Source organism: Aythya marila, assembly GCF_965140915.1.
Source record: "Aythya marila genome assembly, chromosome: 22".
In the NCBI taxonomy this organism is placed as follows: domain Eukaryota; kingdom Metazoa; phylum Chordata; class Aves; order Anseriformes; family Anatidae; genus Aythya; species Aythya marila.
The window spans coordinates 3,221,333-3,242,074 of record NC_139063.1 but is presented as its reverse complement, the minus strand read 5'-3'; the positions used below and the strand labels follow the sequence as shown (position 1 = coordinate 3,242,074).

The 20,742-nt window shown below is 58.0% G+C and overlaps 1 protein-coding gene across 1 annotated transcript; it reads left to right on the top strand.

Moving 5' to 3' along the window:
* Positions 1-1,086: 1,086 nt before the first annotated feature.
* On the top strand, positions 1,087-2,672 carry POU3F1 (POU class 3 homeobox 1; the record flags this gene model as incomplete). The annotated part of the gene is made up of 1 exon (XM_082777603.1): positions 1,087-2,672. The coding sequence occupies one exon, from the start codon at positions 1,087-1,089 to the stop codon at positions 2,260-2,262; it is 1,176 nt and encodes a 391-aa protein (XP_082633729.1). The 3' UTR covers positions 2,263-2,672.
* Positions 2,673-20,742: the final 18,070 nt, after the last annotated feature.

Here is a 20,742-nt window from a genome sequence, read left to right as displayed (position 1 = left end):
AGTGCTGGGCCAAATGACGCTTTGTGCACTGGGATGAGGAGGCTTCAAGGCAGAGGGCAGCGACATGTCTCCAGAATGAGGCTCTCTTCCCAGCTTGGGGGCTGGAAAAGGGGCTGGGGGGAGCGGGGACACTGCAGGTGACAGACATGGATGTGAGCTGGGGCATCAGGCGGGCTCTGCAGCGTGCTGGGCTGGGCTGTGTCAGACCATGGGTGCTGTGTGGCCCCAAGCTGTACCGTACCATACCGTGCTGTACTGTACCAGGCTGTGCTGTACCATAACATGCTGCACCAGTGCCATACAGCACCATACAGGATGGCACCATACCAGGCATACCACACAGCACCACGCAGTGCTGCACTGTGCTGTACTGCAGCATGTTGTGCGGTACTGACCTATACTCTGCTGTACCGTTCTGGACCATGCCGTACGGTGCTATATTGCCCCGTGCTGTGCTGTACCACACTGCACCATACAGCACCGTACCATACAGCACCATGCTGTACCGTACCGTATCTCACCGTACTTGACCACACCACGCCGTGCTGTTCGATAAGTGCTGCACCGCCCCGTCCCGCAAAGCACCACGTCCCGCACCTCCCCGCACCACCCTGCCCAGCACCACCCCGTCCAGCACCGTCCCACAAAGCACACCCTGCCCCATCCCGTCCAGTACCGTCTCGTCTCGTCCCATCCCATCCCATCCCATCCCACCCCACCCCATCCCCGTCCCGCCCCCCCCTGCCCCTCCCCAGCCCCGCGCCCTTCGCCCCCCACCACCCCACGTGGCCGCGAGCCGCCCGGCATGAATGAACGCCCCTCCTCCAATCCCCGCCCTCCTCCCTCTCCCCCCCCCATGCAGACCACGCCCCCTTCACCAATCCCACCCGCCGCCTCCCCTCCCTGCCACCAATAGCAGCCGGGCCCGCGGGGGGCGCGCCCCCCTGCCGCCTCCCCGCCTATAGGCGAGCGGCGCGCGCCGGCGGCGGGCCAATGGGGCGCGGGGGGCGTGGCCGGCGCGCGGCGGCGCGGCGGCGCGGCGCGGGGCTCTAAAGCGGGGCGCGGGGCGGCGCGGCGCACACGGCCATGGCCGCCGCCGCCCAGTACCTGCCGCGCGGCGCCGCGCTGCTGCACCCCGACGGGGAGCGGCTGCCGCAGGCCGCCACGTACCGCGACGTGCAGAAGATGATGCACCACGACTACCTGCAGGGGCTGGCCCCCGCCGCGCTGCCGCACCACCAGTGGCTGCCCAGCGCCGGCACGGATTGGGGCAGCGGAGGAGGAGGTGGTGGTGGTGGAGGAGGTGGAGGAGGCGGCGGCGGGGGACCCCCCGGTGGGGCGCACCTGGCGGCGGCCGAGCACGGCAAGGGCGGCCCGGGGGGGCCCCGCGATGAGCTGCCCCCCCCTCCTCCTCCTCCTCCTCCTCCTCCGCCGGCCGCTTTCCATCACCGGCCGCACCTCGTGCACCAGGCGGCGGCGGGCGGCGCGGCGGGCGGCTGGGCGCAGGGCGGAGCGCACCACCTGCCGCCCATGTCGCCGCCGTCGGGGCAGCCGCTGCTGTACGCGCAGCCCTACGGGGGGCTCAACGGCATGCTGGGCCCGCCCGGCCCCGCGCTGCACCACGGGCTGCGGGACCCGCTGGGAGCCGAGGAGGCCGGGGGCCACGAGCTGGCGGCCTCGCCGCCGCCGCTGGGGCCGCCCGAGCCGTCGGACGAGGACGCGCCCAGCTCCGACGACCTGGAGCAGTTCGCCAAGCAGTTCAAGCAGCGGCGGATCAAGCTGGGCTTCACGCAGGCCGACGTGGGGCTGGCGCTGGGCACCCTGTACGGGAACGTCTTCTCGCAGACCACCATCTGCCGCTTCGAGGCGCTGCAGCTGAGCTTCAAGAACATGTGCAAGCTGAAGCCGCTGCTCAACAAGTGGCTGGAGGAGACGGACTCCAGCACGGGCAGCCCCACCAACCTGGACAAGATCGCGGCGCAGGGCAGGAAGCGCAAGAAGCGCACCTCCATCGAGGTGGGCGTCAAGGGCGCCCTGGAGAACCACTTCCTCAAGTGCCCCAAGCCCTCGGCGCACGAGATCACCTCCCTGGCGGACTCCCTGCAGCTGGAGAAGGAGGTGGTGCGGGTCTGGTTCTGCAACCGGCGGCAGAAGGAGAAGCGCATGACGCCGGCCGGGGGCCCGCACCCCCCGATGGAGGACGTTTACGCACAGGCGGACACCTCGCCGCTGCACCACGGGCTCCCCGCCGCCGTGCCCTGACTGCCCCGGCCCCGCCGCCGAGCCCCGACGGCGGCGGCGGAGCGGGAGCGGCCGCCCCTATAATTTATTCCTCGGACTGGCCCGGCCCGGCCGCCCGCCCGCAGCGCTATTTATTGGGGGCGCCGGCCGCAGCAGAAGTAGCCAAAGGTTTGCGATCTCTAATTTATTCCCTCCCCCGCGGGGCCGCCGGAGCCCCCGCTGCGGCCGCCGGGCTCGCCCCGAGGGCACCGCGCCGCGCTCCCGGCCCGTTTCTATTTATTTTCTAACCGTGCGCGGAGCTCTGCCCCTCCCGTTGGTAGGTTCGGTTCGTCCCCCACCCCAGTCTCCCCCCCGCCCCCCCCTTTCCCCTTTGGTTTCGGTTTTTTGTTTGTATCTTTATTGCAAAAACCACTGTAGACTGCGAGGGTGCGTTTCTATTTATGTTATAGTAAATATTTTATTACTTACATAAACCATTTACCCAGGAACCGGTCTCGTGTCGTCTTTGCGGGCTGCGGGGACGGGACCGGGCTCCCGAGGTGACCCCCGAGGGGTCGCCGTTGTCCCCCCCCAGCTCCCCGGGGGCTCCGTCGGGGCGCTTGTGCGAGCGGCCGGCCGCGGTGCTGGGGGTGCGGAGCCTTTTGCTGCCCCGACCGCAACTTTTTGCCGTCCAGGAAGCGTGACTTCTCCCCGCTGCTCACCGAAATAACGAAATAACGCCCCGCGGGGTAGCAAAGAAGACTCCCTCTCCTCGCCCCAAGCGCGCTCCAGGGTTTTCCGATGCCACCGCTTTCCCCCTCCGTGGCTCCGTGCCCCGCTGGTTTGTGGTTACGCCGGGAGAGGCTGAAAATGTCGCTGCCGTGCTCTTCTGTTTGTGGAAGGATCAGCTCGCAGCTCTCCTTAACCTCTTCTCTTGCAGCAGACGCCAAGAAAAGTCGCACGTGAGGATTGAGTTTGCCTTTGCGGGTCCTTTGATTCCGGCGGTGTTTTGTGTGTGTCGGGAGAACTTTTGAAACGTGCCTATGCAGAGCTCTTGCACTGGGGAAATACTTAGAAATCCGGTGGTAAAGCACCAAATGCTTTCTTTTTATTTAGCAGAGAACTTAACGTATGGTCTTGAACGTCTGGCACTCGCTAGTTTCCCTGCTCAACCCTTGGTACAAAGTACGTGCTGTGAAAGAGCAGGCTGAAAAGGGATCTCCTAGTGATAACCCTGCGTATAAATTCAGATATAAATGTATTTTTTACATATCAAATGTAATTTACGCTTTCAAATCTCCACATGAAAATTCTTGTGTTTGCTACAGCTTGGTTTTGTTGCATTCTGTGCCTTTGGGGTGTATCTGTGTGTAAATTTCCCTAAGCAGCAACGCATTTGCAGTGGATCATGTAATGAATTATTGCGTTCTCAACATCTCTCACTGTAGGTATTCCGTATTGGACCATTCAAAAATACAAAGTGTTGCTCGTTCAGAATTCTGCTAAACTGTTTTTGAGATTTTAAAATAAAGTCGCTCTGAGCAGTTATTTCGTTAACCCCTGTTTGCTTGCAAGTACGGAGAGCAGTGGCTCACTTTGAACAAATCAGCTGGCCGGTGCTGCAGGTCAGCGCGTTAACAACTTCCCTTGGCACGCAGAGCGTAGCCAGAAATCACACGTGAAGGATTCGATGGGCACTGTGTGTTTTGTCAGGTTTGTTTCAGGCTTCGATTCCTTTTCTTGCTGATGTGACTTTTTTCCTATAAAAGCACGGAACTGTAGGGCTGTTAAAGTAAGTCCTGGGTTCTAAAAGTTTTTCTGTGTTTACTGAATATTTTCTAAGTTCTAAATTGCTGAGTGTATGCGGTAGCTTAGATTAAACACTCTGCTTTAAAAAAAAAAAAAAAAGTACAGGAGTGTGATGATAAATGCAGGGTTCAAGTTGATGTGGCGAGAAAGTATTTAAATTTATTATCAACAGTGAAATCTTCCCTTAGCTGTTCTTTTGTGTGCTTCACACACAGCCCATTGTGCTCGATGTTTGGTAACGCTGCAACTCTGCAGCCTTTCCTTAAGAATCTCGCTGACAGCCGGGCTGTAAGGAAGACCCACCAAACAAAAGGCTCTATATATTTATTCTTTTTCAAGGAAACAAACTCTTGTTTGCATTGAATGAGTAAGTGCACGGCTTTTCTAGGCTAGGAGTGATTTCAGTAGCCTCTCTCTGAACCGACCTGCCTGGCAAAGAGGATTCACGCTCATACTTGGGAGGGAAGGGTCAGTTTTCACATCGCGTTCCTGTAACGGATGAGATGTGCTGTGAGTGCCGGGGAGGACGAGCACCCTTGGGTTGTGCGCTTTGTCAGATTGGATAAGGCGCCGGCGGCCCCGCTGCGTTAGCTCTCTCGTGCTGTTGAGCAGCAAAAATAAAATACACTTTATATATCTGATTTGTGCAGCGCCGCGGTGCTCAGCTGCTCTGCGAAGCAAATGCCCCAAAGGTTCGCCTCACTTAGGAGAACTTGTTAGTTTTCTTGGTCAAGGATTAAATAGCAATTACTGGAGGGAGAGTTGCTTTTTTATATATATTTTCTTCTTTTGTTTTTGTTTTTGTTTTTTTTTCTTCTGCTTTTTCTCGCTGAAGTGAAGGTATGAGCTTGTATGGTTGGACCAGGAGCCAAGCGCATGAAGGTAGGACTGTGATGTTGGTACGTGAAGGAAAAGCAGACGTATAAAGAGCTGCTTAGCGATGCACAAACAAAACAGAAGAATATTCCAAGTAGGATGCGCAAAATATTCCAAACAGGACAAGGAAAGGGTAGGGGAGTTCTGTGCGTCCCTGTCCCATGACCCAGGACCGGGAGTGCTGGGCGCTGCTGCCTGCAACCCCGTGGGGAGCTCTGCACATGCACGGGGGCTCTGCTTTGGCCTCGCTTGCTTGGCACTGGGCTGAAGCCGTCCTCTGCAGCATGAGCAGCAGTGTCCTGAGCTCCCCTGTCCCGCTCCTGGCCAGGAAGCAAGGGCTGGGGTCTGTGGAGATGAGGCAGTGGAGCAGCAGGAGCTGCAGGAACTGCAGAGGAGCAGCAGGAGCTGCTCTGCCCTATGCTGGATATCCGCGATTTTAGGAAACTGCATTTTTCTCTAAGGCAGGCAATATTCAGCAGACTGCTGTTTATTTTTTTTTATTATTATTATTATTATTTTTATAAGGGGGGGTAGTTAGTTGCTACATATAGAAGAAAGATATATAAATACAAAGAAGGTGCTTAGCTGCTGCTCGGTTTTCCTGTGTGCTTAGGAGAAGGTTGTGGCATGCCAAAATCCACCTTGGTTCTAAGATTTCTTGTCTTAGACTGTCACCGCTGCCACTTGCAGGGAGTGCTTGTCCTGTAAGAAGTGCAGGAGGGACTCAGCCCAGCACTCTGCCTTGCTAGGCACGGTCTCGTGTAATTATTGATGCCGTATTCATTTTATGCTTTCAGCTGAATCCAATCTCCTCTGCTCACTGCAACCTGCTCAGAGCCCGATGGCAGCCGGCCGTGCAGACTGTCCCCGAGCAGCTAAAGCAGCAGCTCAGGAGCTCATCTCTACGTGTAAATGTGGAGCATCAGCATGAGTGCCCTGGAAGCTCGTTCCCACCTCGACCCGTCCCTGCTCGCTGGCTCTCCGGCTTGGAGGGATTTCAGCACCGCCTGCCTGAGCGTATATTTTAATTCTGTGCTAACGCCACCGATGTTTGCATGCGCTTTAACTCGATGCTTTAACTAATGCTGCCGCTGCTTGGTTGGGGCTGGATCAGCCCCGGGAGGGCTCAGTCGGTGCTGTTACTTCGCGGGTACCGGCAGGAAAAGGGGTTTGTGCCCACAGGGGATCTGCAGCTCCCTGCCCGCCTCGTGCTGCTCCTTGCAGCCGGGTGTCAGAGAGAAGCCCATCCCAGCTGACAAACTGGGTTTGGGTGCAGGAGGGGAGCGCGCCCAGGAGCTGATCAGCTCTGGGCAGGGCCTGTGGGGCTGTTGTAAGCCCCCAGTGTCCTCTACGTGCCCGCAGGGGACAGTGTCTGGGCTCGCTGACATCCTTAGCGCTGCTCAGACCTGGCAGGGCAGAGCCTCATGGAAGAAGCAGCCCCAACAACCTGCAGGAGCAGGGCACAGGCTCTGCCCAGCACCACGGTGTTTGGGGAAGGCACGGGGCAGCAGCTCCTTAAACCTTTCATACAACCCCACGGCACCGAGCAGCGCTGATGTGCGGGCACCCGGCATCGCTCCCGCTTGTCGTTTGCTGCTGAGCATAACTGTGCTCGCAGCTCTCACCTGGGCACAGAAATACCAGTAAGGGCAATCAGCAGATGTTTGCCTTTGTGATTCATGGAAACTCGCCTGCGAAAGTTCCCCCTCGTTTCAATTAGGACTAATGAGAGCTGGCTCCTGCGCGCAGCCTATCACGCCGGGCACGGGGATTACGAGGCTGCAGAGGCAGCATTAGGGCGCGCGGTGCTGCGTGCCACATCTAACGTGCACGTCAGATCAGCCCTCATGAATGTTTCATGCTCCTCGATATCGCATTATTTTGGGGGTTGGTCAAAACGAATGTTATCGGCTGGAAGCGGCGCAGAGCAGGGATGTGTTGGCGCGCGGCGCCCTGGCTCCTGCACCTGAGAGCACCTGCTACAGAGGGGAGCGCTGTCCCTGCCAAACTTTAAAGGTATTTTTTTATCAGTTTTATTCTATTTTGGAGCACCCTGCCCCATGAAGCTGTGTCCCACCTCCAGCACCCTGCTGGATTTCTTCGTGGGCACGCTGACTCTTGCAGCCCCGCAGAGCCCTGCACACCCCGACCCCTCTGCTGGGTTATTGCTCTCCCAGGTCATTTTGCTTTTTAATCCCTGCAGCAGTTGCTGTGAGGCCAGGAGGGACAGCAGGCAGCATGCTGAAGAGCAGTATTTCTTCTGCAGTGCTTCCAAGCTGGCTTTTTTGTCTCTGGGTTTAGGAAGGGCTGTGGGGAGCTGAAGCTTTGCGGCTCCCTGTCCTCGGGGCCGTATCCTGCACAGCTGGGTGCCTGGAAAGGGAACAAAATAGCGCCCACAAATCCTTGCAGATGTCATGAGCATGCATCAGAGCTGTCGGGTGCTCCGTGGAAGTGCCTGCCCCTCGCCAGGGGATCGCTGCAAGGTGTGAGGAAGGCAATGGGCAGTTTTTCATTTCGTTGTGTTAATCCTATGGCTTTTCAGTGCCTTGAGCTCAGTGTGTGTTAGTGCCTCCTGCTCGCCCTTCGTGCAGCTTTGAGACAGTGCTGGCTTTAAATTTGCAGCCAAAAAACTCTAGGAAATAGAGGAGTTGAGATTGCCATGTTTGCATCTTTTGCAGTCACTTGCGGGCTTGGTTTTGAAGAGTCAGGCCATTGCATCAGGTGTCTTTAATTACATATATAAAGCGGAAAAGTTTTGTTCAGTCATTTTTTTAAACCTGAAAATTGAAGTGATGGCTTTTCAAGTAGATTGAGAGCAGCACGGGCAGTCAGAGAGCTGCAGTCCCAAGGGCAGTGGCCGGACCTGCAGCGGAGACTTTCCTCTAGGATCAGGGTATCAGAGCTCCCAGACTTTGCTCCCAGATCTCCTGTTGCTCTTCCTTCCTCTTCTGTTCTCCTGATGTGGGCACATACGATCACTTCTCTCCTGATCAGGTGCACCGACTCGTGCTGCAGAGCCTGGGAGGATCCGACAGGGTGCCAATGGTCCCTTGGGTGCCACTCGGGGCTCTGCTGTGCCTCAGCCCAGCTGCTGCCGGTCCCTGCAGCCACGGAGGAGAAGCTGGGTGCCTGGCAGGCTGCGTGACCTGGCCAACCTCCACCACAGGCAAACCTCGTGTCTCGTGGCGCAGGCTGTGAACCACACGGGGTGTTGTGTTGTGGGGTTTTTCCTTTGAATGTTGTCACTTCAGGGAGCAGAGCTGGAGTCACCCACGCTCCTCTGTGTGGAGGACACGTGCTGAGCCCGCCGGTGACTGCAGAGCAGCCTGCACATCATCATTGTCCCTGTGAAGGATGCTCCTGCAGCAAACGGGGCCAAAAGAAGCAGCAGGCATCTGCAGCCCTGCAGCCCTCCTGCCCTGCATGGCCCAAGGTAAGTGTGAGAGCCGTGCTCTCGTTGTTGGGCATGGAAACACAAAGGGGATTTGCTCCTGACAGAAGGCTTCTGAGCTCCTTTTTTTTTTTTTTTTTTTCTTAAAATGACTGTTTATTCTCAACAGCAGCACGCAATTTCATTTTCCAATGAGAACGTGCAGCTCCTTGGAGCAGCTTAGCTCCTAACGCGGTGAGCTGTGATGTGAACCTCCCCAGCTCCTGAAGGATCCCACTGTTGGCTGTCTCTCCCTCGGTTTTCAGGCTGCTGGGCACTTCTGGTAGCACAGCACCCTGCCTTCTCCCACCCCCGGGTCATGAAGAGCCATGTGGGGTCAGCAGCAGCGTTGTCCCACCTGCCTGCATCTCCCTGTCCCTGCTGAAGGCGCAGCCAGGGATATCTGCCACCTCCAGAAAGTGGCTGTGGTCACCAGAAAGACAAAACCAGAAATCATCCCTGAATGTTTGCCAACCCATGGGCTCCTCTCCGTGGGTCGGTCACATCTGGGTGCTGCATTTGGGATGAGCTGGGGGTGTTGGGGCACAGCGTGGGGCTGAGATTTGGGGCCACAGCTGGGTGCTGCAGGAACAAAAAGGTCGGATCTGCTCTGCAGGTGAACGCCCCCCGTCCTGGCACCCTCCACCACGCTGTGCCCCCAGGTTGGGGCTCGCGGCCCCCAGATGCTGCTGGGGACAGGGACAGCTCAGCGGCACCGAGGGGAGCGTGCGGGATCGATCCCCAGAGCGTTTGATATTCTGCTTAGTGGAACACTTGTTATGTCTTTAATTACTATTTCTAAAAGCACCACGGGATGGAAAGCAAAAGCCAGAAATAAATAGCGAGGGGTGATCAATTGGGCATGAAACCCTTGTTATTGATCACCTTTAACCTCTGCTTAAACTAATGACAGAGCTACCATTTAACTGTCCCCAGGCACAAAGCACATCAATTGCACGAGTGCCACATAAATCACGGTGGGTTGCTGCGCTCTGGGGAGGGCGAGGGGCCCCTCCGGGCTGCAGGGCCCCGGCCAGTGCTGCTGCAGCACCCTCGCTCAGCTCCCCTCTGGATGCTGCTGCTCCCCGAGCAGTGCTCCCCCAAAATGGGCTCCCATCAGCCGAGCCCCAGCTCCCTGGGCCTGCCCCTTTCCTCCAAGGAAAAAATCATTATTTTTTTTTTTAGCTAAAAAATGATTTGTGCTAGTAGAGATCCCGTTGATGCTGCTGCCCTCCGGAGCACCAGGGCCGGGGGGTGATGGTTACGAAGCACGATGAGTTTGCAGGAAGAAGGACAGCTGGGACCCAGGTGAGACAAAGATCCCGTATCTGAGCAAGGGTTTGAAGCAGTTGAGGCCAAGTGGCATGGGCTGGATGTGGTGAGGATCATCTGTGCCCATACACCTTAGGTTGCTTCTCCTCAATCACCAGCTGGGCTGGAATTGCCCTTTCTGTTTGGTATGGGGGAAAAAAAATCAAGACATGCAATTGGCAGTGTAGTGAAGCCAGTGCAGCCCTTCCAACTAATAATAATATTCATTAACATTCAATCTACAGATTATCCCCTGAAACCCCAGCCTGGAGACCTGCCAGTTTTCAGCACAGAAGGATGTTGTGGGGCTGTTTCCCCCACGGCTCTGCCCGACCCACGGCACCGTGGGGCTGGGGCATCACCGTATGGGGTGGGCAGCTGCACCCTGCCTCTGGGAGGAAACCTTTCCACTTCATTAGAAGAGGCTGGCTGTTGCTGTGTAATTCCAGCTCCCCAAATTCAGCAAGCTTTTCCTTGATGTTCCCTGTTTTTAGTCTTGGTGACAGCAGCAGGCTTTCTCTGCAGCAAGTAGGCAGCCTTCAGATGCCTTCCAAAAAGAATGTTTTTTCCCCAAAACCCACATAGTGAGCACTCACTCACCTGATGGTGAACAAGCTCAGAAGTTTGGACGAGTCTCACTAAGCCACCTGTCAGCGTGTGCATCCCTCTGCGAGCTCTTGGGGCTGTTCCTGTCCCCATGGGACAAGGGGAGGGTCCCTGCTCACCCACAGCAGGGTGCCGAGCACATGGGCTGCCTGCAGGCAGCACTGCCGTGCACATCCCTGCACGAATCCCTCAGGAGGCCCTGGATTAATGCAGGCTTTGCCTTCACGCTGCCGTTTGGAAAGGCTTCTCCTGAAACCTTAAAAATCGTTTGGGTGCCCTCATCCATCAGCTATTGGAAACGCTATTGATAATGCAATCATTCCTCCTTTGGTCCCTCGCTTTCCCTGTTTCTCTGCTGCTGATGCTGTAATTTGTCACTGCTGTCCCCCCCGAAGTGCTCAGAGGTTGGGGTCTGCCCAGGCACAGCACGGGAGCAGCGCAGAGGTGGAGCAGGGAGGGCTCCTGCAGCCCTCAGCAGCGGGGGCACAGCGGGGTTCAGCCCTGGGGGGAGAAGCTGGGGGTGGTGGGGGTGCAGCAGAGCCCTGGGTGGGATACTCGGGCTGCTTTGTGCCAGGGGACCCTGCTCTGGGTGTCTGGGTTTGGGTCTCCAAAGTGCCTGAACCCAAAAAAAGTGCCTGGTCCAACACCGTCCCCGTGTCCTGGTGTGGGTTTGGGCAGCCACAGCACAGCTGACCCTGAGGCTGGGGACCGGTGGCTGCTGCCTCGTGGCAGGCAGGACAAGCACAGCACCCCACAGCCCCCGAGCTCGTTGTCCTTTCACCAGGATCACCTCCAGCCCTGCAGGCATCGCGACTCCTCAGCCTCCTGTGCAGGACCCGAGGCTGCAGAGCCCCCACTCTCCACTTGTGCTTTCCTTTCTGCCTCCCACCCGTGCTGCTGGCGGGGGGGGCACGGAACTGTCACCATCCTGGGGGGGCAGCCAGGCCCCTGCAGGGCTCGCTCCGGGTCCCCAGAGCATCGCCGCCGCCGCTGCCTCTCCAATCACTGCTGCCAGCACTGAGCCACGCAACGCTGCTGCTCCTTTTAGGGCCAAGGAAGGTGTAATTAGCTTTAAGCCGGTAATTAGCTTTCACTCTCTAGGGGTTTTCTGCCAGGGCCGGGTGTCTCAGCACAGGCACAGCGGACGCAGGGGGCAGCAGCTGGGGGGCTGTGGGGCCGCGGGCCCTCGCGCAGCCGCTCGGTGCACAACAAAAAATCTTCCTGCGTGGCGGGGCTGAGCTCCCCGCTGACGGCAGCTGCGCGGGGAGCTTGGCAGGGATTTGCATAGATGAAATGATTTCTCCTGCCATTCATTCAGCCTTTCTGTCCGCCGGCTTTCCCCGCTCCTCGGTGGAATCCGGGCTCCACACAGGGCGCATTCAGCTCGCCGCCGCGCCTCGCTCCGCGCAGATGTCCCCGAGCAATGCCATGAATCGGTGCTCTATAGTCACGGAGCTGTTTGGGAAAACATTTCAGATAACTGTCCTACGCGTTGGGGTGACTGAATTAATGGCATTTGAATGGTCAAAAAGATAGTGTGAACTGGAAACAATGCTGGCCCTGTCGCGGGCAGCAGGAGAATTCCAGCTGGTATTTTCATTGTTAATGAGCGAACCCGGGGCGCTGGGTGGCCTCGCTACCTTGGAAGGGGTTGGAGAAATGCACAACCAGCCGTCACTTCCCCTGCTGAACTTTCCAAATGCCAGGAGAGGAATGTGTTTCGGGCCGTGCGTTGCAGCTGCACCAGCACCATGCTGTGCCTCCGCCCCGGGGGGGCGATGGTGGCAGCTCAGCAGGGCGCTTGTGCCCATGCCATGGTCCCAGCTCTGCCCGAGGACACCGGTGGAGGTGGGAGCAAGCACCTCATTATTTCCCAATGCACCGTATAAACCACCCTGCACAGCACCAGGACGTCCCTGGGGCGGACGGAGTGTCCCCTGCGGCAGTGGCACTGGGGACAGCGCGTGGCGGTCAGGGGAGCTTTGTCGCGTCTGGGCTTGGCGGAGCACAGAGATCCCAGCCATACATCACGGGGAAGAACGTGCGCTTGGGTAACACATTAGAATAATACATTATTAGAGCACTGTTGCCATGGCGATGTATTAGGGCAATATATCATTAGGTACCTTCCATCGATGATGTATGGCTCCAAACATGGCTCCTGCCAGCACCGGCACAAGGGCCACGGGGGAAGCCTTGGCTTTCTGCAGGAACTCCACCGCTTCCCCAAGGAAAAAAAATCCCATGTAGTGGCTTCGTTAAGGGGATGCTGGGTGGGAGCTGGCCTGGGGCACCCCTTCCTCTCCCCAGGTCCCATACAGCAAGGGCCATGCTGAGCTGAGCTTCTTGCTGTGCTCACCACCGCTGGGTGAGCAGCGCCCTGATGGGCCAGGGCTCTCCCTGGGTGCAGGATGGGTGCAAACAGTCTCTGGCTCATGATTTCAGGGCCCACGGGACGTGAGCTAAGCGGGTGCTGCACTGATGCCCTTCCTCTCAGCTGGGGAAGCCTGGCCCCAGCCCAGCATGGCCCCAAGGAATAAAACCCAGAGAATAGGGTCCCCAGATCTTGGGCACCCCCAGCTCCATGGGGCTGCACCATGCTCAGCCCAGCAGGTGAAACAAACTTCTTCAGTGCCAAAGATTTCAGAGAGCAGGGCAGGAAAGCAGGCGGCTCTAGCTGCAAAGTACGCAGCGCGCATCAGCTATAATTTGATTTTAATTAGTGGAGAAGAAAGTAGCAGAGTTAATAAAGTACGCACCTCCTTTTGCGGAGGTGCCAGCACTGAATGCTTGAAAAACGCACCCAAAAAGACAAGCGCAAGGTGAGCAAAGGCTGGGCAGAGGTGGGGCAGGCAGTGCCAGGAGAGGTGCCTGGTGGTGTCCTGCTGCCAGGCTCACTGCGTGCACAGGTCCTGGCGTTTGCACCGGCAGAGCACCAGCTGTCACTCGGCGTGGCAACACCCCAGGGCTGCATCCTGACGCCCTGGGACACCAGCAGCACCCAGGGACTTTTTCCCCTACACTTGGAAGGACCTCAGCACCTGCCCCTTCCCTTGCAGGGCTGGTTGTGGTGGGACCGATCCTGCATCGCCCTGCTCCAGCAATACCAGGGGACGCAGCTGCTCGTACGCAGCTCGTGCTGGGGCTGCAGGTCTGCCGGGCACCGTGCCCGGCCGCGGGGGCTCGTGGTCAGAGCACTTCAGAGCCGGCTGCCCCCACACGGCCCCGCAGATGCACACTTCCTTCCCTTGAACTCTCTGTGGGAGCGCAGCCCGCCCACCGAGGGCAGAGGGGGCAAGAATAAGAGGTTGTTTGTGCAGCCTTCGAGGACGATAAATAATATTCCCCTGGAGCTGCCCTGCTGCTGGTTCCCGTTCCTAATAACGACGTGGGAGGCACTCTAAGGGAGCAAGGCTGCATCTGCCCTTGGTGCCAATGCTTTTAAGGGTTCAGCACGCTGCCCTGCTCCCAGGCACCATCTGCAGCGCTCTAAGCCAGGGCTGCTTTTAGCTTCTCAATCAATCAGATTCAATTAAGCGAGAACGTGAGCTTTGGGCAGGAGAGTGCTTGCTTAGCCCTTAATCAGCAGCTCCTGCCCAGGTGGGGCCGGGTGCTTCGCCACCCAGAACCTGTGCAATTAGGGCTGGGAGAGCCCTGACCTGCAGCCTCCTGCCCTGGTTGCCCCATGGGTGGTGGCACCGTGGCATGACACAGGCTCAGCTGCTGTTTCCCCTAAGGACAACCAGAGCTGGGCCCCGAGGTGAGCCCCGTGCCATCGGGGTGCAGCTGGGCAGAGCGGAGCAGCGGTGCCGTGCCCAGGCTGGCGATGCTCAGCGCTGCTTGCAGAGCCAGCGCTGCCTCGGGAAGCAGGAGTAGGGTTATTTAAAGCACTCTCTTTTTCACCCTGTCCCTGGCTCTGTGTTTCACTGGGAGATGCTGCCGGCAGCCTCCCCGACACATCTGGGAGCGAGCGTGTCCGAGAGGCTGTGGGCAGCTCGGGCGAGCAGAGCCGGCTCCGTGACCGCGGGATGCGCGGTGCTGCGAGGGATTTCAGCCATCAATAAACATCAGTGTCAAAAAGGACAGGGAAAGGTTATTTATCAGAAAGCAAGCCAAGGAACAGAGATGCAGCAGGGGTGACGTGGGCTCAGGCCACCCTGCCGGGGCCGTGCCCGGTGGCCGCTCAGGGGGTCAGAGCCGCCCAGCTGATGGCCGTGGCTCGCCCAGGGCCAGGCTGTTCGCTGCTGCCACCAGCCAGGACAGCAGCCCGATGTTTCTCGTGCTTCCTCTGGAGTAATTAGGATGCTGGAGGAGTGACAGTCTCCTTGGAGCAAGCCAGGCTGGGGGGACTGAGGTTTCAGAGCGAGCTCTGCAGCCCCACAGCGCTCTCCCGGCTGCTGGGCTTGGGGAGCTGCTGTTTCTGTCGCCAGCACGCTGCAGCAAACTGGGGGTTGGGGTGTGTGTGAACTTATTTAACATGATGGAGGGTTGAGAGAAGGGGGTTTGGCCCAGCTGGTGGTGGGAAAGGGCTCAGGAGCCCTGGTGCTGCAGACCTTGGCTGGGGAGCAGTGCAGGGCGCTGGTGGCACTCCTGGTGCTGGTCCCTGCAGGAGCACGCGTTGTACTGAGGTCTCAGGGATGCAGCGAGCAAACCCCTGGCACAGCAGGAAGGCTCTGCATCCTCCAAACTTGTCCCGATGCCACAATTCAGGCCAGCAGATCTAGAGGTAAATGTATGGCCCCAGCGCGATCCCCCCCGCGCCGCCCTACATCACCGTCCTCTGATTAGAGCCTCGGAACAAACCTGCTAATGCCTTTCCCAAGCTCTCGCCCCCACACTTTTGCCATATAAATCACTGTAATTAAAGTGTTTGGAAAATGCTCCGGGAGCCCAGACAAGCATCCCCACATGCTCCACACCCAGCTCGGCAAGCCCGACTTCCTGCTGCACCCACCCCACGGCCCCAGGCGCTGCATCCTTCCCTCCCCAACGCCCGGCGGGACCGAGAGGGGACAGTTCCCAGGCTGGGCTCGCCCAGCTCCCAGCCTGTCCTCACGCCCCATGCCCTGGGACAGCCAGGAGGCTGGGGCACGGCCGCAGCTCCCCAGCTTCAGCTCCACGCTGCAGGCACAGGTCCCAGCCCATCCCGAACCGAGGTGTGAGGAGCCTGCAGGGTTTTGGCCCCTGGGCTTAGCTCGCAGCACGAGGGTCCCTGGGGAGCTGTGCGAGCTGCTGCCTGCGGGAGGAAAGCCATCGCTCAAGCCACGGGCAGCAACGTCCACAAAACATTAATTTTTAGCAGCAAGCCCCTGGAGGGAAGATCAAAGCAAGTGTGTGAGCGGGGAGAGGCAAAGGGAGGACGAGGAGCAGCCGGCGTGGAGATGAGAGCTGCTGGGGTGGGCTCAGCACGGTGCTCAGCCACGTGTGGGGGCTCAGCCTTGGGGAAGGGGCTCACAGGGAGCCCCGGGAGGCAGTGTGGGCATGTAGGGGGCACTTCACTGGCCCTGGCTTGGTGGCTGCAAAGGACCTCGACCCTTGGGCAGAGCGCAGTGTCCTGGGGGCTGTACGCTTGCTGAGCCCACCTGCAGTGGCTGGGCTTTGCAAGGAAGAGCTGCAGCTCCTGCTCTCACCTCTGCAGGACCCATCGCTGCCCGGTGGCCCTGTCCCCAGTCCCCTGGCTTCCCACGGGTGCTCCCAGCCCCTTGTCCCCGGCTGCCCCAGTGGGTCCCTGCCCGCGGGCTCTCCTCCAGCTGCGCTCACTGGGTTCCACTGCTCCCATGCCAGGAACCTTTGAGTCACCCAGACTTTCCTGTTCTGTTCCCAAGGGCCCCGCTGCCAGCGCTGCCACCTGGGAGGATGCCACAGCAGGTCCCGGGGGATGCTGCGAGCCACTGCCCACACCAAGGGCTGCCCTCTGCTGCTTTTTTCCCCTCCCCAGCATGAAGGGCTCCGCAGCCCTGCTCTCCATGCGGGCAGAGCTCAGCCTCTGCTTGTGCTCAGCGTGTGTTTTTCACCTTTTAATGAAAGCAGCCCAACCGTCTGAAGTTGCCTCTCAACTCTTCGCCGGGGCTTGGGCTGCCAAGAAATGATTGACGTGTTTAATAGAGGCAGTGGGTGCAGAGGAATTTGGCAGCAGCCCAGCCTCGTGATACACAAAGGACACTGCCGATCCCGCTCAGGTTTTTAGGAGCGCTCTCTCTCTCGGGACAGGCTGTCCTGAGCACCCTCGTGGCTCTGCTTGTGGCTGGAAAGCAGCCCCAGCAGTGGGGCAGGGGCTCATCCCCAGGGACAGGGGTTAGCCGGGCAGAGGGAAGGTTTGGGGAAGGCAGAGCTTTGCAGGGGCTGCGGTGCTGAGCATGGAGTGAGGAAGCCAAGGCTGTGCCTGTGCCTTTCTGTGCTTTTTTACCACTGCTTTGCAATGTCAGAAATCCTGCATGGCCACGTGTGATGGATCCCTGTGTGGTTTCGCACACGTGTTGTGCATTAACCTGTTTTTTCCTTCACTTCATGGTGAGAAGCCCCCCGCCCAGCACAGCCCAGGCTGGGAGCAGCCCTCATGGGCTGTGCCCAGCACCCATCCCCTGCCTGCATGCTCCTAAACACACTTGTGTGCACAAACAGGCACAAGTGCAGGTGTTCACCCTGCACCCAGGTAATTGGGCAGCTGGGACGTGTGGTGTGACACTCGCATCCATGCACGTGTGGGTGCCACCAGCTTGTTAGGTGGCAGTAAATGGCAATCGGTCCTTGGGGCAGGCAGGTTCCCTCAATAAGGACACACTAAAAGGTTTAGGGCCAGTAGGACGTGATGGCTGACATTTCCCCAGCCTTCCAGGCAGGTATTGGAGGGTGACCCTGAGCCACGAGAAGAGCCAGGACCAAGGCCACAGGATCTGCCCCCGGCTTAGCTTTGTCCAGTGAGGCACCACGCAGCCAGGGCTGGTGTTGCTGAAATCCCCCTGCAGCAGAGGATATTTCCCGGGACATTTCCCTGGGGTGCTCAGAGGGGCACCCCCGGCACCCTTCTCGGCTGCACCTAGTGAGCAGCTTGGAGGAGCAGGTGGGCTAATGGGTTTCCTGTGCGTTCGCTGCGTACATTGCTCATCCCCTGGAGCTTCCCATCTCCTACAGATATAAAGGGCAATTTGTGAGGCTTACACAGGCTTATTAAAATATCATTGTGAAAGGGTGACATAAGTACCTGCGCAGGAAAGAATAGAAAAGATTTGTTCCATTAACCGGAGACTTACGAGGCGTTTCCTCTTCCTTGGGCCTCCTTCCCACCGGAGTACAACAGACATTGATTATCACGTGTGGGTACAAAACAAAAAAAATTGGCTTTTTGGAGGCTGTGCTGGTTTCTCACCACATCTGACGGGCGATTTGACGCAGGCAGGCTGGCGAGGAGAGCGTGCCTGGTGCTCGGCTGCCCGGCACATTCCTTCAAATAATGCCAAATGAGCAGCATTCCCCTGAAAGCCGCACGGCCTGAACCTCGTTTGTGTGGCCATGGCGAGTGTGGGCTGGAATACAGCTCGGGCTATTATCATGTAATGAACACAACAATTACTCTGTAAGGGGGAGAGGGGGTTAGGGCCAGATAGGGCCTTAAGAATAAAGGCTTGTTTGGGGGAATTATTCGCTGGGTCCCTGCTGTAGGTGGACGGCAGCAGATTAGAAGGAAACATTATCTCTCAGGGCAAGTTCAGAAGGACAAATGAAGCCAAACTGGCACGGGCTGAGAGTCTCAATACATTATTCTCTCTGCTCTACAAATCTGGGAGAACAAAGTGCTCAGTGTAAATGCTCACCAGGGCCTTTTCTTCCCTTGCAGGACCACAAAAGTTCAGCATGAGACGAAGGGCCACGTGTTGGCTATTAGTCCACTACAAAGAGCGTTTGAGGCTAGAATTTAGAGTCTCATAAAAACATTATTGTCTGCATCCTGGGACATTTGTTTGCTGGGGCAACACAGGACTGAAAAAATGTGACCCCCCGCGCAGCTGTGCGCCTCACCGCGCCTGTCACACGCCAACCCACCTAAGGGCCACCTTGGGCCACCTGCAGAAGCCCCCAGGTCCCCTTCTGCAGCACCATGGGGACCTCTACAGCCATCCCACCTGGCCACGGGCTCTGTGGCTGCCTGGGCTATGATTCTTCATCGAGCAGCCCTGTGGCACTGTGAGGGAGCAGGGACCTCTGCCTTGCCTGCAGCATGAGGGCAGAGTAAGCCCATCTCCTGCTCTGGGACCCTGTCCTGTTGTCTCCACAAGTGAGAATGGATTTTTGCCCCAGTGAGCTTGGGTTTTGGTGGGATGGGAGGCTGTACCTCACCCAGAGGCTTTCTGTGCCGGGAAGCAGTTCCCTGAAGCCTCCATCCACCACTCCTGGATGCTGCTCATGTGGCTCCGTGGTTGAGGTGCTCACCAGGTGAGAGGCGAGGAAGGAGGCTATGCCCAAGTGCAAATGCCAAGCACTGGAGAGGCTTTTCCTTTCTCCACCCTGGAGGTCACGGTTTGGCTGATGGCATCGTTCCCTCAGTGCAGCAGGAGATGGGGGCTCAGCAGGGCTGCCCTGGGATGGTGCCGTGGGCTGCAGGAGTGACCCAGAGCCTTCTGCCTCCCCCCAGACCTTTCCACCTGGGCTCCCAGGGCAGCCTGCACACGGCAGCCACCGCTTCCCCCGCCTGCGCTGCAAGGAGGAGCGCCGGCTTCTTCAAGGCAGAAGAGAGAGGAATATATTATCTGTTCACAAAGTCGGTGTAAATATTAAAAAGCCTGAGAGGGGAAATGTCTCTGATGATGTCTTCCCAGGCAAGCGGGTGAAAAAAAAATATCCATCTAAAGGCTCTGTTGAGGGCTATGGCCAAAAGGCAGAGGCAAGCAAGGCTTTGAACTCGCTCAAAGCCCCGGGTCAGCAGACTTCGTGGGGCTGCCATGGGAAGCTGCTGCCCACCTCTCCTCGGAGCCGGCAAAAAGGTCACTGCGGCAAATCCACAATTTAAATAAAAGAAAGCAAATCCCAGAGAGAGCCATTTGAAAATGAAAGGCGTCAAACATGAAGATAGATGTGGCACGGCCGGGTGGCAGGGGACAGGGGGAGCGCAGGAACCTCATCCCTGTTGTCCCGGGAGGGCATCGGGAGGGCTGAGGGAGGTGTCTGGGGGGGACTTGTCCAGAGGTCTCCCGGGCTGGGTTGGGGAGAAGGACACGGAGGAGATATTTTGATTGATAAAGGCAAGCAAAACAGTCCGTGGTGTTATGTAATGCAGCGCTGTTGAAACTGTGCAGGAAAATCGCCGTGCGCCAATAAATCAGGCGGCGGCCACGGAGGAGCAGATGTGAATCACACCTTGCTTCATATGCCCCGCAGTGTTTTCACTTATTGTTCCAGTTTTAAAGATTAATGGCACTCAGAGAGGAGTATTATCTATGCTTCCATTTCATCCTCGTTATCAGAAGGGCTCCTTTCAGCATAATTAGCGTGGATCAAATTTTCCAAGTGGCTCGGCAGCCTCGCAGGGACGGCCTGCTGCTGCCACAGGGCGTGCTGACCCCAGGATCCCACAGCACCCTGACCCCACACTGGGGATGTGGGTGCTGGGGGCACCCATGGGGTGCAGCCCCCACCTCGCTGCCTGTCCCACAGGGGCAGAGGGGCTCTGGCTCAGCAGCAATGCCCGGGAGCACAACGGGTGCTGCCTGCACCGGGGACAAGGACAGGCAGGGTGCCTCCACCAGGACACGCATCCCCCATCTCTGTCTTCAAACAGGAGGAGAAAGGGAACCCACAGACCTCCTGGGCCAGGTGCTGGCACTTACGAGCCCCAGCAGCCCAATCAGCCAGGGCAGCAGAAGCTTTAAAGCCCCTGCCCTGGGTGCTGGGATCAGGTAAGGTGTAGGGAAAAGGGGTTTATTTATTTATTTTTTTTGTGGTGCTTGAGGTCTGGTTGCTCTGCAGAGGATTTGGGTGTGGGGTGCCTGGTGTAATGGTGCTGGGTCCCTTGTGCTGGGGATGGGGATCCTGCTGGTATCTCCCACCTGCCTTATCTAGGGCTGTGGTTTGGGGTTAGTGCACCCCAAGGGGCTGCCTGCAGTGTGCTGGGGGCCAGGGGGAGCTGGGGGTGCTGGGGGTGCTGGGGGAGGGCTCCCCCCGGCTGTGGAGGCCCAGGGAGCACTGTGCAGAGCTCCCTGCTCCCTGCGATCAAGCTGTGATCGTTTCTATCATGAAGATAAACTGGCCATTGTTGCCAAAAATAAATGTTAGTGTTCCAAATCCACACTTCAATAGCACCAGCTCATTAGAGATGCATATCATTTGGCTCCAGTCCCACACCTTCCAGCTCGTTATAAATATGCAGTTGCTGCTGGCTCTACCCCAATCATCTCTGCAATCAGAGCTTTTAATTAGGTTAATTAAATTGTATCAAACCTCGCAGGGACGCAGTTCACTGATGCTGATGAGGCAGCCAAAACAGACCTTAACTCTAG